General features: G+C 41.7%; 1 protein-coding gene across 1 annotated transcript; it reads left to right on the forward strand.

Annotated features, from left to right (window-relative positions):
• Positions 1–7,288: 7,288 nt before the first annotated feature.
• LOC123250492 (olfactory receptor 9-like) lies at positions 7,289–8,218 on the forward strand. Its single transcript, XM_044679572.1, has one exon. It carries the CDS (start codon positions 7,289–7,291, stop codon positions 8,216–8,218), a length of 930 nt encoding a protein of 309 aa, XP_044535507.1.
• The last annotated feature ends 3,546 nt before the right edge of the window (positions 8,219–11,764 follow it).

Below are 11,764 nucleotides of genomic sequence, written 5' to 3' on the forward strand. Positions count from 1 at the left end.
CAAAGAAAGATCCAAATGGCAAGACACAATGGCGTTTTGTGCAGGATCTGAGAGCAGTGAACAATTTTGTTAAGAAGGAACATGCAGTGGTACCTAGCCCAGCAAATATCATAGCCAAGATTCCAAGTAATGCGGTCTGGTTCATGGTCGTGGACCTGTGCTGTGCATATTTTACTGTACCCCTGCATGAGTCCAGTCAGAAGATTTTTGCATTTTCCTGGGAGGGCAAACAACTCTGCTGGACCCGGATTCAGCGAACTTTCGCTGAAAGTGCAAATATCTTTTGCCAGATCCTGCAAAGAGATCTTGAGTCCATCATATTCACTGAGAGCAAGCTGGTACATTATGTGGATGACCTTTTGCTAATGTCACCAAGTGCTCGAGTCTGTCAAAAGGATAGCAAATAGTGGTTGCAAGAGCTATGCAAAAGGGGACACAAGCTTTTCAAAAATAAGATTCAGTGGGTGTTGCCACGAGTAGAGTACCTCGGCTTTGTGTTGGAGAAGGGTAGAAGATGGATTTCCCAAAAGAGAGTTGCACATATACAGAATCTGTGCATGCCTAAGACCAATAAGCAGCTCCGTGCAATATTAGATATCACGGGTTACTGTAGGCAGTGGATACCTGGTTATAGTCTGATCTCAAAACCTCTAACAGACTTGACTAGGAACACTGTCTCAGAACTTTTAAAACTGACACGGGAGCACAAGCATGCTATAGAAAAACTGAAAACAGCAGTGTTGTACAGTCCTGCACTTGGTATCCCTGACCATGCAAAACTGTTTCACCTGTTTGTGCATGAGGACAAGGGAATAGCCAGTGTAGTGTTGATGCAGACTCTTGGGGATCAGTTCAGACCAACAGCCTATAATAGCTAGATGTTGTGGCTAGGGAGATGCCACCATGTATGAGAGCAATTGCAGCTGCAGCCCTAATGGTTAAGAAATCTTCAGATCTGGTTTTGGGATGCAGGATTATGCTGTTCTCTCTTCATCAAATAGATACCATCTTGAAAAACAGCAACCTGCAAGGGTTTACATCCCAATGCTTATCCCAGTATCAAATTGTGTTGCTGGGCAATGAGAACATAACTTTCCATTGTTGTAAGGAGATCAACCCAGCTACACTAATGCCAGACTTACCGTTAGAAGGGGAACCCATCCATAGCTGTGCAGAAACCTTGGACATAGTTCAGAAAATGAGAGATGACCTGACCAATATTCCTTTGGTCTCTCCTGATCTCACTTTGTTTACCGATGGTTCTGCGTCCATGAGTGCTCAAGGGGCTGAAATCCTGAGTCTCACCAGAGCTTTAGAAATTGGCCAGGGTCAAAGGTTGAACGTTTGGACCAATAGTAAATATGCATTTAATGTAGTACATTGTACAAGCCAAATCTGGAAATATAGGGGATATATAACAGCTGGTGGGAAGGAGATAGCCTATGGGAGCCTTATAAACCAACTCCTGAAAGCTGTCCAGTTACCTAAGGAAGTGGCAGTAATGCATTGCCGATCACATCAAAAGGGTGTGGATGAAGTTTCATTAGGAAACAGGAGGGATGGCCAAATTCGGTGCCTGATTTGGCCCTATCCATATGCTGAACTTCTCCTTGGTGGAAGAAGCAGATCTAAAACAGGCATACTCCCCGAGGGAAGTGAAGCACTGGGTAGAAAATCTAGGGGCCAAATGAGTGAGAGGTGTATGGTTTTCTAGTGAGGACAAACCCATTCTTCCAAGATCTTTATATAATACCCTATGTAATGCATTGCATGCCAAAGGCCATTATGGGACCCAATCCCTAGTGAATGGTATTCGAAGACACTGGACGGCTCCTGGTATATCCACTTGTGCAATTAGAACATGCCAGAAATGCAAGGTTTGCTTATAATACAATCAGGGCATGACCAGAATTAAGGGACTAGGAGGCAGACAATTGGCATATACCCCGTTTGAGTGCTTGCAGATTGATTATATATCAATGCCCAATTGTCAAGGATACAAATATGCCCTAGTCATCATTGACAGGTTGACTCGATGGCCAGAAGTGTTCCCTGTAAAGAAAAACAACGTAGCCTTTGTAGTGAAGACACTTCTGAGAGAGATAGTTCCGAGATTCTCTGTACCAGCTAGAATAGATTCGGATCATGGGTCACAATTTTCCCAAAACATCTTGCATGAGATTTATAAGACCTTGGGGATAAAGAGAAGTGTACATTCAGTCTATCACCCCTCATCCTCAGGGCAAATAGAAATCTGCAATAAGAGAGTTAAAACTCTCCTTGGGAAAGTGTGTTCTGAAAGCCATCTGAAATGGGTACAAACACTCCCCATTGTTCTTTTTTATTTAAGAAGTCAACCCTGTAGTGACACAAGATTGTCGCCGTATGAACTCCTGTATGGGCACGCTCCATGGCATAGTTCATCCCAGAAGTCAGCTCTCTTATCACACATTGGAGCTGAGTGTCAGCTATATAGATATATAAAAGCTTTGAAGAAGAGACTGGATGATTTGCACAAACTTGGATTGTTAACCCAGAGAGTTCCTTTAAACTTTAGCTTACATCAGCTTAAACCGGGAGACATGGTCTATATAAGGAACTTTACAAGAAGATCTGTTCTAGACCCTAAATGGGTTGGGGCTTTCCAGGTGCTATTAACTAGCCCAACTTGTGTGAAAGTTGAGAATAGGGACCCGTGGTTCCACATCACGCATGTGAAGCCTGTTAAAGAACATGCTGTATGTGAAGAACATCATGAAGAACCTTCTGACTTAGAACAACAAGAATGAATGCCCTGCCAGATCCATACCAGACAGACGGTTATGATGAAAATGAATGAACTGCTTGAAATTCTAAAAAGGAAAAAAAAACTGCAAAATTGTTTTGCAACACAAGTCAACACAAAGTTAACACAATTACATCACAACAACTAATGTTCCTGATTAAGAAGGTGACAAGTCAACCGCCAGACAAGACGATAGACGGCAGACAAGTATGCATGCAGTACAGAGGAAGAAACGAAGAACATAGGAACTACAAGCTGCAGAACTTCACAGCAGCAGCAGCACGAAAGAATGGACAATCCCAAGAGTGTTGTAATCTTTATTAAGTACTGTGCAGGAAGAGGACTGGAAGGAAGAAATACGTGGAGCAGCAATATCATGTTATAAACACACAATGCACATATGAGACATCACATGGTAGTTGCATGCCACACTACATATGGCTACACAAGGAGAATTGTGGTTCTCCAGTGGGCCAGAAGATCCTTGCAGTAAGGGTAAGTATGTGCATACATTAGCACTCATTAGCTCATTGGACATAACACAAACTGATTGCCTACCTTTTTGATAAAGACCTCATGTAGATAAATGAAAGTCTCTTTTGTATATATGTATTATATGTACATTAAGTGTGAATAGCTATATAAGAGAAGGGTATCCTAGGATCTCTAACATATCAAAAGATCCATTGTTTGTTTTTTGATTTGGTAGACATCAAGGGAACTTCCATCTGTAAATAGGCATTGTGGATAGCCTGTATTATAATTACTAACCCATAGTATAGAGTTACTAACATCTTAGGGAATGTAAGAGGGAGATTTTAGATATTTTATAGGTATATAATTAAAGTGTGGCCGCCAGGAATCAACAATTCAGGTTGATTCCGTAATTAAAATAGACCCAAGTCAGGATCGGGTTTAAGGTAGTTTATTTACAATTAGGAAGGTAAAAGGTAGGGAAATAGAGAGAGGGAGAGGCTAGTCCAGGCCTGCAGAGGCCTGGATGGAGAGAGAAGGTTAAAAGGCTAAATAAATGAGGCTATAAGCCACAAGGCCTAGCAATCAGATAGGCTAGAGCCTACTTAAAGGTAGAGTTTGGAAACGCCAAGGTAGGCCCAAGAAGTCAGCCTAACTTACCCATGTGACCATTCAGAGTAGAAGCTGCCTGAGGTCTCATCCGAGATCCTTCAGCACCAAGTTCAAAGCGGGAACTCCCTTAGCAGGAAGTAACCCACATACTTAAAGAGACAGTGTCCTTCGTCACTTCCTGTGGGTCCACCTCTAATTCAAGTGGAAAAATGGCAGCCTCTACACTGATTTGGACTGCCCAAAGGGCAGTCCCTAGCTCTTGATTTGTTACTTATTGTCACGTGTGGGTAATTCATCCCCCTCCCCACTGAGGGAGGTGGGGATGACATCATCTCTATGCCTAGGGTAAGTAGAGTTTGACTATGAACGGGCTAGAGCTAATTCTATTTACACAGGAAAGATAGCTTTAGGGATCTTTGAAATACAGAGTTAGTGAGGGACAGTCACTATAGTCTATAAGAATAAGTAATGTATATAGTGTACATATACTTATGACTAACAAAATAAAATTAATATACTAATGATTTAGAACTTAGGATTATTAACACCACTAACTTAGTTTAAGTAAGGTACTAACATGGAAACTTAGTTTTATGACATTTTGCATATGGAGTTTTACCATGTTTCTTTTGTTATGAGTTAGGAGCAAGTTTTAGAAGATCTGTAGGTTGTTACATTTTTGCTTTGAATGTGTTTCAATGATGTTTGCATTGCATGCTTTAGGGATAGTGCTTGCAACTTATAATTGTTGCAGATTTGGATTTTCTGTTTGTGATAATCTGTTACATTTGTTGTGATGTTTGTATTTTATTCCAAAATCTGTTTTTTCCCTTGTTCAATCTTTCCTTTTTCTCTCCTTAGATAGGAGTATATAGTATAGTAAGCCATAGCATAGCAAGACTGTTAAGGGGTTAGGAATAAGACATTTAGGAAGTAATTTAGGTTTAGTGCAGACAGGGTAATCTGTGCTACAATATCTTAAGCCTGCAGAATTTCCAGTGGAAATTCTTACTAGAAAAGGGGGAAATTACTGTTATGTAGAGATGGATGCATGGAATCCCTGCAAAGATACAGGGACAGCCTCACCCAGAATTCCAGGGGACCCCCCTGGAGAACTTTGGGTGAGGGGGCAGTTGAGAAGAGTTGGCAGTTGCTTTGTGGGGGTTGAGGTGAGCAGACACTCTGCTTACTGTTCCTGACTTGGGGGTTCACTTGAATGGTCATTGTGGCATAAGCCAGTGTGGTTTCTACTCAGGGTTTAGCCTGTTTGTTAGAATTAATCCTTTTCAATATTAATATAATAATTATTTTGTCCTTTAGTGAATTAGATATATAAATTATCTAATAAGAGAGTCAGTTCAGTAGGTGCCTTCACCCCCTCCTATGGGGGGGAAGGGCAGCTTCAACCTAACAGATCAGGGTCACCTTTCCTTATCCAAATACCTTCATTAATTCCTCTAGTTTCCTTTTTACTTCTTAATATAAGCTTTACCTTCAAATCTGTGCCTGGAAATTATTTGGGGCAATACTCACAACTCAAATATGTTCATCTAGTTTGAATCCTGTCTGCTGCCAGTTTTAAGAAGATCATTTATCTCTGACCTCAACAGTTAGATAGCTAGCTTCTACTTATTCCTCTATCAGACCTGTGAGGAATATAAATTAAAGAAAGGGAACATCATTGGGGTTCAGCCATAACAGAAACTTGCCAGAAGAATCTTATCCAGTCTCCATTTTCCAACTGAAACATCAACTGCTTAGGGGGGAGGGGTTTGAGATCCAGGAGTGTCTAACCCCTTCCTTTCTCACTGAAACCTGTCAATCAGAGCCTGTGACTTGAAGGTCTACTGGCCCTGACATATTTATCTGCTTCTCCAAATTATGTTATTATCATCATAACAATTAGTGCTCCAGTGTTGTCATATCCCCATCAACGTTAGGACAGCCTGGTTTTATGTTTCAGTGGGTAATGATATTGCTGAAACCTTGAGACTGAATTATTTCACACTCTTAAATCTATGTATGCTACTATCTCAAAATATTTACCCAAGAGGGGGCAGCTGAGTGGCTCAGTAGACTGAGAGCCAGCTCCAGAGATGGTGGTGGCTGTAGCTTGTAACTGCTCTGGCAAGGGTGCCTCTCATGGCTGGCGCTGGTAGAATTTCCCTCTTCCCTAAGATTGTGCTCCTTTTACTCTTAGATAGGTAATGGTAGAGTAGTAGCTCTGATTATCTCTGTGTTCCCAGTACAGCTACTAAGCTGTCATACCACTGCTTTGCCAGCTTGCCCAACATGAAGTTTTTTTTTTAAACATGAACTCTACATTCTTAGGATAAATATGGGGCTGTGACTTCTCCCCTTTATATCACGATTACAAGGATTGCTTGTCATTCACATTCTGCCTACTATAGTCTCCGTGAGTGTTAACTGTATAAGGGCTAAGGGGAGAAAAACTAGGTGATTTGCATCTTGACCTGCAGGATCCATCACTCCCTAGTATCTTCAAGGATGTGTACCCTAGCTAGACTCACTGAGTAACACTAAGCATGGATTTGTTTTTTTCTTGATCTCCATTTCTCCATAGGCTTGAGATGTTTCCTTTATACTCTAAACTTTTTTGGTGGAATTGGGATAAAAGAGAAGACACTGAGGAATCTCTTGACCCAGACTCTGTACCTACACTGCAGGGAAGGAACTGGGTAGCTACTCTTCATTTCAGGCCCTTAAGGAAAAAGCTTCTCTTTGCATTCCTTCCCTTCTTCCCTATAGATTATAGCCTAATCTTCCTTACTTCTGCTCCCTGCTCTGGGAATCAGGTTCCCCATGAGCTTTGGCTCAAGGATAGTAAAACAGGGGACCACATGGGAATGGCTTCTAGCAGCTGTTACTTTTAATAGGGGCTCTTGGAGGGGCACCCATGAGTGATGGGGTTCATAACTGAAGGTCAAACTTTTCCTTCTCCTTTTTGTTTTTCTTCTGTCTCACTCAGTCTGCCACAGTGTACCATTCCTTTCTCTATATCTCTCCTCTCTTCTTTCCACTCTCTTTCCTCTTTTCTTTTCCCTCTGTCTTCCCCTCCTCACAATATTTGTCTATACTGTCTATGGATCTGTTCACATCTTCAATTGTCTTAAATACTGAAAGACTGAGTTTTCTGCCCATAGAACCCAGGGCACTGTGAGGTGGAAGGGACAGCATTGATACTATATACAATAATCTTTTTCCAGGTTTTACTTATGTGAAGAAAAAAATCATTTATGTTATAGTTTTCTCAGAGAGGACATTCAAACATCACCCTACGTATCCATCACAATTCCCATTTGGGAAGTTTTTGTCCAATCTGGATCTTTCTTATTGCAGACGTTTGTTTTTTTCTTTCTCTTCTTTGGTCCTGTCCTTATATTCAGATTTAGGGATATGGATGATGATAATGGAACATCAGTGACTGAATTTATTTTGTTGGGATTCTCACATTTGGGGGCCTATAAATTCCTCCTCTTTTGGGGAGTGCTCTTTGTCTACCTGGTGACCCTATTGGGCAACTCCCTGATCATCACCCTTACCCTGCTTGACTCAGCCCTGAGCACTCCCATGTATTTCTTTCTCAGACACCTCTCTATGATAGAGATTCTCTACACTACAACTATTGTGCCTAGGATGCTGAGTGATCTCCTCTCTTCACATCCTGTCATCTCTCATGCCAGCTGTTTCACTCAGATGTATTTCTTTATCCTCTTTGGCATTGCTGAATGCTGTCTGCTCGCTGCCATGGCTTATGACCGTTTTGCTGCCATTTGCCGGCCCCTGCACTATGCCACACTGATGAACAGACAGGTATGTGTGGGTATGGTGGGTGCTTCCTATCTAATGGGCATCACCTCAGGCACCACTGATGCCATGCTCATCTTTACCTTGCCTTTCCATGGTTCCAATATTGTCCATCACTTCTATTGTGATAATTTGCCTATTTTGAGGCTGACCAGTGCAGACACATTCTGGGGTGAAGCTGGGAGTCTTGCTATCACCCTGCTTTTTATCATTACTCCCTTTGCCTTGATTCTGTTTTCATATGTTCGCATCATCATTACCATCCTTGGGGTTGCCTCAGCTCAGGGACGCCAAAAAGTCTTCTCTACTTGCTCTTCTCATCTAATGGTAGTCATCCTCTTCTTTGGAACTGGGACCATTGTCTATATGAAACCTCGAGGCAATTCTCCTCAGGACCTGGATCAAATCTTTTCACTTTTCTACACAGTTGTAACTCCTATGTTCAACCCTTTTATTTATACCCTGAGGAACAAGGAGGTGATGGGAGCCCTGAGGCGAAAGCTAACAAAACACCTTTGAAGTCCTTGAGTGGTTTGTTTACTTCCTTTTTCATGAGCTGAGAGATGCTTCCTGATGTATTTTTTAAAATTACATTTTATATTTTTAATGATCACATTTATCTGTTCATGCCCTAGAAAAAACAAAATTCTTGCAACAAACATGTAAAGGAAAACAAATTCCTGTATCCATTTTTTCAGCAATGTGTCTCCTTATGCTGTTTAGTGTTTACTATAAGGAAATGAAATTTTAAATGGGGGTGCATATGTGTACTTAGCCCCTAGATATTTTGCAGAGTGGGGGAATTGTGGGAAGATTAAGGTTGAGATGGACCTGCTAGTTCAGAATATCCTTTTCTGAAAGTCCTAAGGATCTCTCTCTATTGGTTTTCTAAGATCCTAATCTAGTAATTGTTTTTAGATTTGTGCTTCAAATGCAGGCTGGCTGAGGATTTCTTGAAGGGTATTCGGGTATGGATTGGACTAGGTAGACTGGGAAACCAGCGTCTGAGGGACACACATATATATTGAACTCTCCAAATATAAGATCAGTGGTTGGAGTGGAAAAGGGGATTTTGAAGTGGGCACTGACTTTCTTAAAGTTACTTTTAACCCTGAGATTCTGTGATTTTATTTGTGGGTGTCAACTACACGTGTGTGCTGAATTTACTGCTGTAGTTTGAGAGGGACCCATAAAGATTAAAGATCACAGATGTGAATGATTTAGTGTGATTATGATACACCAGCTTTGAAACACCTTTGACATTACTGACTGTGGACTTGAATATCCTTGAAATGGAGCTCTTGCCTTCCTCTGAAGGAAGGTATCCCATTAGCTATCTTCGGTGCTAATTGCAGAGATGCAGAATTTGGCTTTATCTAAATTAAGAGGCAGGTTTTTTTTTTTTTTTTTTGTTTTAGATCTCCTCTACTAATGTTTCCTTCTGTCTTGTTATTCTCCAGGATCACTATGAATCTTTATTCCCTTCCCAGATCTGTCCACTCCCTCTCCTTATCCCAGGTCAAGATTTTCTGAGATACTTTTGGAAGTGTGTTTATATCTCCCCATACAACCTGGCTTCCCATTTCATTGACTCAAATACCAAGACTTATACCCTTTCTTCACCAATCTTTCTTTATCTCTGTCTCTCTCTTCTTCTCCTCTTCCCTCCCTCCCTCTACCTCTCCTCCTCTCTCTGTCTCTGTCTCTCTGTTTCTCTCTCTCTCTCATACACACACAGCAGAGAAGACAGTCATCTGTCCTTTGATGTCTTTGATCTAATCCTCATTCCTAAGTGTTGGCCATAATTCCTCATCATTAACTTTCTACATTTGCACCTCTCCCTCTCACTCACATCCTTCCTAAATCTATTCTTTAGTTTTAGGGTAGTTCTTCAGTCAATTCAAGCTTCATTGTTTTCCTAGTCTATCACCAGGACTCTTTCTCCCTTAACTGATCTTCAAGCTGTATTTAACTTGTTCAATTTTATGCTTCCCTCTCCCCTACAATCTCTTGCACCCTATCCTATGGACATGTATGCTATTCCAAACCCAAGCCTTGGATTTCTCCCAGCATTTACCTCAACTCCTATTTACATGCAGCTGAGGAAATGAAACAACACTCTTTAGTGCGTTTCTTACAAATTTGGTAGCTAAGTGGCACAGTAGATAAAGTTCCTAGCTCAGCCAGGAAGATGTGAGTTCAAATCTTACTTGAGACACTTACTAGCTGGATGACCCAGACAAAGTCACTCCATCTCTCTTAGTCTGTTTCCTCATCTTTAAAAAGGGAATAATATTAGCACCTACCTCTAATGTTTGTTGAGAGGACCAAATTATTTATAAAGCACTTAGCATAGTTCCTGGCACATAATAAGCATTACACAAGTGTTTATTATTAGTAGTACATCCTGGTTTAGCCCTATGGTTGCTTAGCAAACCTTTTACTCTCTCCTAATTGACCCCTTGGTACACTTCTTACAGTGTTTGTTCCAAACCCTCTCTTTTTTTCAAGTCACCTACCTTTCCCTCTTCCTTCTAAACAGAAAACTTTGCTTCATAGTTTACCAACAAAATAAAAGGTATTATCATTGTTTCCCTCCAAATTTTACATCTCAAGCACCCTTTACAATGTCTTTCATTCTTTCCTTCTTTCATGCTGCCTCAGAGGCAAAGGTGAGTTGCCCAGGCTAACTCCTCTCCTTTGTCCCCCTTATCACACCCTCTCCAAACACATCTGGGAGCCGGCCCTAGATTACCCCGTCTCTCTAATCTTCAATTTCTTTTGATCTGGCTTCTCTTCTTGCTGAATGCAAAGATGCCTAGATCTCCCTCAGCCTTAAAAAACTTTCACTTAATGGTGATACCCTTTCAAACTATTGCCCTATGTCTCCTCTACCTTTGATGAACTCCCGGAAAAAAACTGCTCTTTCTTGTTGCTATCACTTCACCACATTCTTTATTTTTCTTTTGAAAAATAAACAAAATTTTATTTGTGATATTTTGGGCTGCTCTGCAAGCATCCCCTCCCCACCATCTCTCACTGAGTTACTATCAATAAGGTCTGTTCATTTTCTTAAACTTTTCACAATGATAATCATTGGCTGCCTTTTCCCTGGAGGCTGAAGGGGGGGAGGCGCTTGCTATTTGAAGGAGACTTCTTAGGTTCGGGTTTCTCAGCATCTCCCACCCTGAGGGGCGTCTGCGGAAGATCCTACCGGCCTGCCTGGTCTCCTGAACTCCAGCTTCACTCAGTGACAAGCAGCGACAGAACTCTAGAGTCCTGTATAGGGAATTGTGGCTGGTTCCGAGGCAGGCGAGTGAGGTCAGAATAGCATTTTTGCAGCAGGACCCAGCGTGCTTTCCCATAAGACTGCCGGCATGGGAGCTCCGCCCCACTCCTGCTGCCCCGCCCCCAGCTCGCGCCCGTGCGGGATGTGGCTGGAACCCCGCTAAACTCGGCAGCTTGAGGGACCAGCAGGAGGCTGCCATCATGGGCTTCGGATATTTCTTATGTCTAGAATGTCTTCTTAGCTCACTTACAATCCTTAGCTCTCTACAAGGGATGGCCTCCATCTCTGCCCCATCTCCCCAGTCATTAGCATCGTCTCCTTGAAATGACTCTACATACACGCCTTGTATTTTCTTATTTGGTTACAAGATGTTTTACCCCAGAAGAAATAAGAACCTTCAAGGCAGAGAAGGCCCCATTTTTGTTTTATAGTCTAAACTCTGAACACAGTTCCTGGCACATAGTAGCTAGCCTTACATAGATACCGAATTTAATTATGTTTCTTTTTTCTTTTGATAATTGTCCTATAAATCCCATTGGAATATTTGCCTTGAGTTGCCTTTGATGCTCATTGGGGGACCGAGCATAACTCTGTCTCTTCAAACATCGGCAATGTCTTGTCGATGCTGATCTTGGAAGGTGTAATTCCAGTGGTTAGCATATGTACGTAGTCGTCAGTCATAGAAGGGAGAAGGTAAGTAGATGACCAGAGAGATATTGGGCACATGTCCAAACACCAGTAGCCTTTGTGACACTATAGTGGGATGCGGGAAATCT

The sequence above is a fragment of the Gracilinanus agilis genome, chromosome 5 (genome assembly GCF_016433145.1).
Source record: "Gracilinanus agilis isolate LMUSP501 chromosome 5, AgileGrace, whole genome shotgun sequence".
NCBI lineage: Eukaryota > Metazoa > Chordata > Mammalia > Didelphimorphia > Didelphidae > Gracilinanus > Gracilinanus agilis.

Excerpts from the sequence above, each read along its gene's own strand:
- LOC123250492 (XM_044679572.1), top strand. The coding sequence starts at position 7,289 with ATGGATGATGATAATGGAACATCAGTGACTGAATTTATTTTGTTGGGA.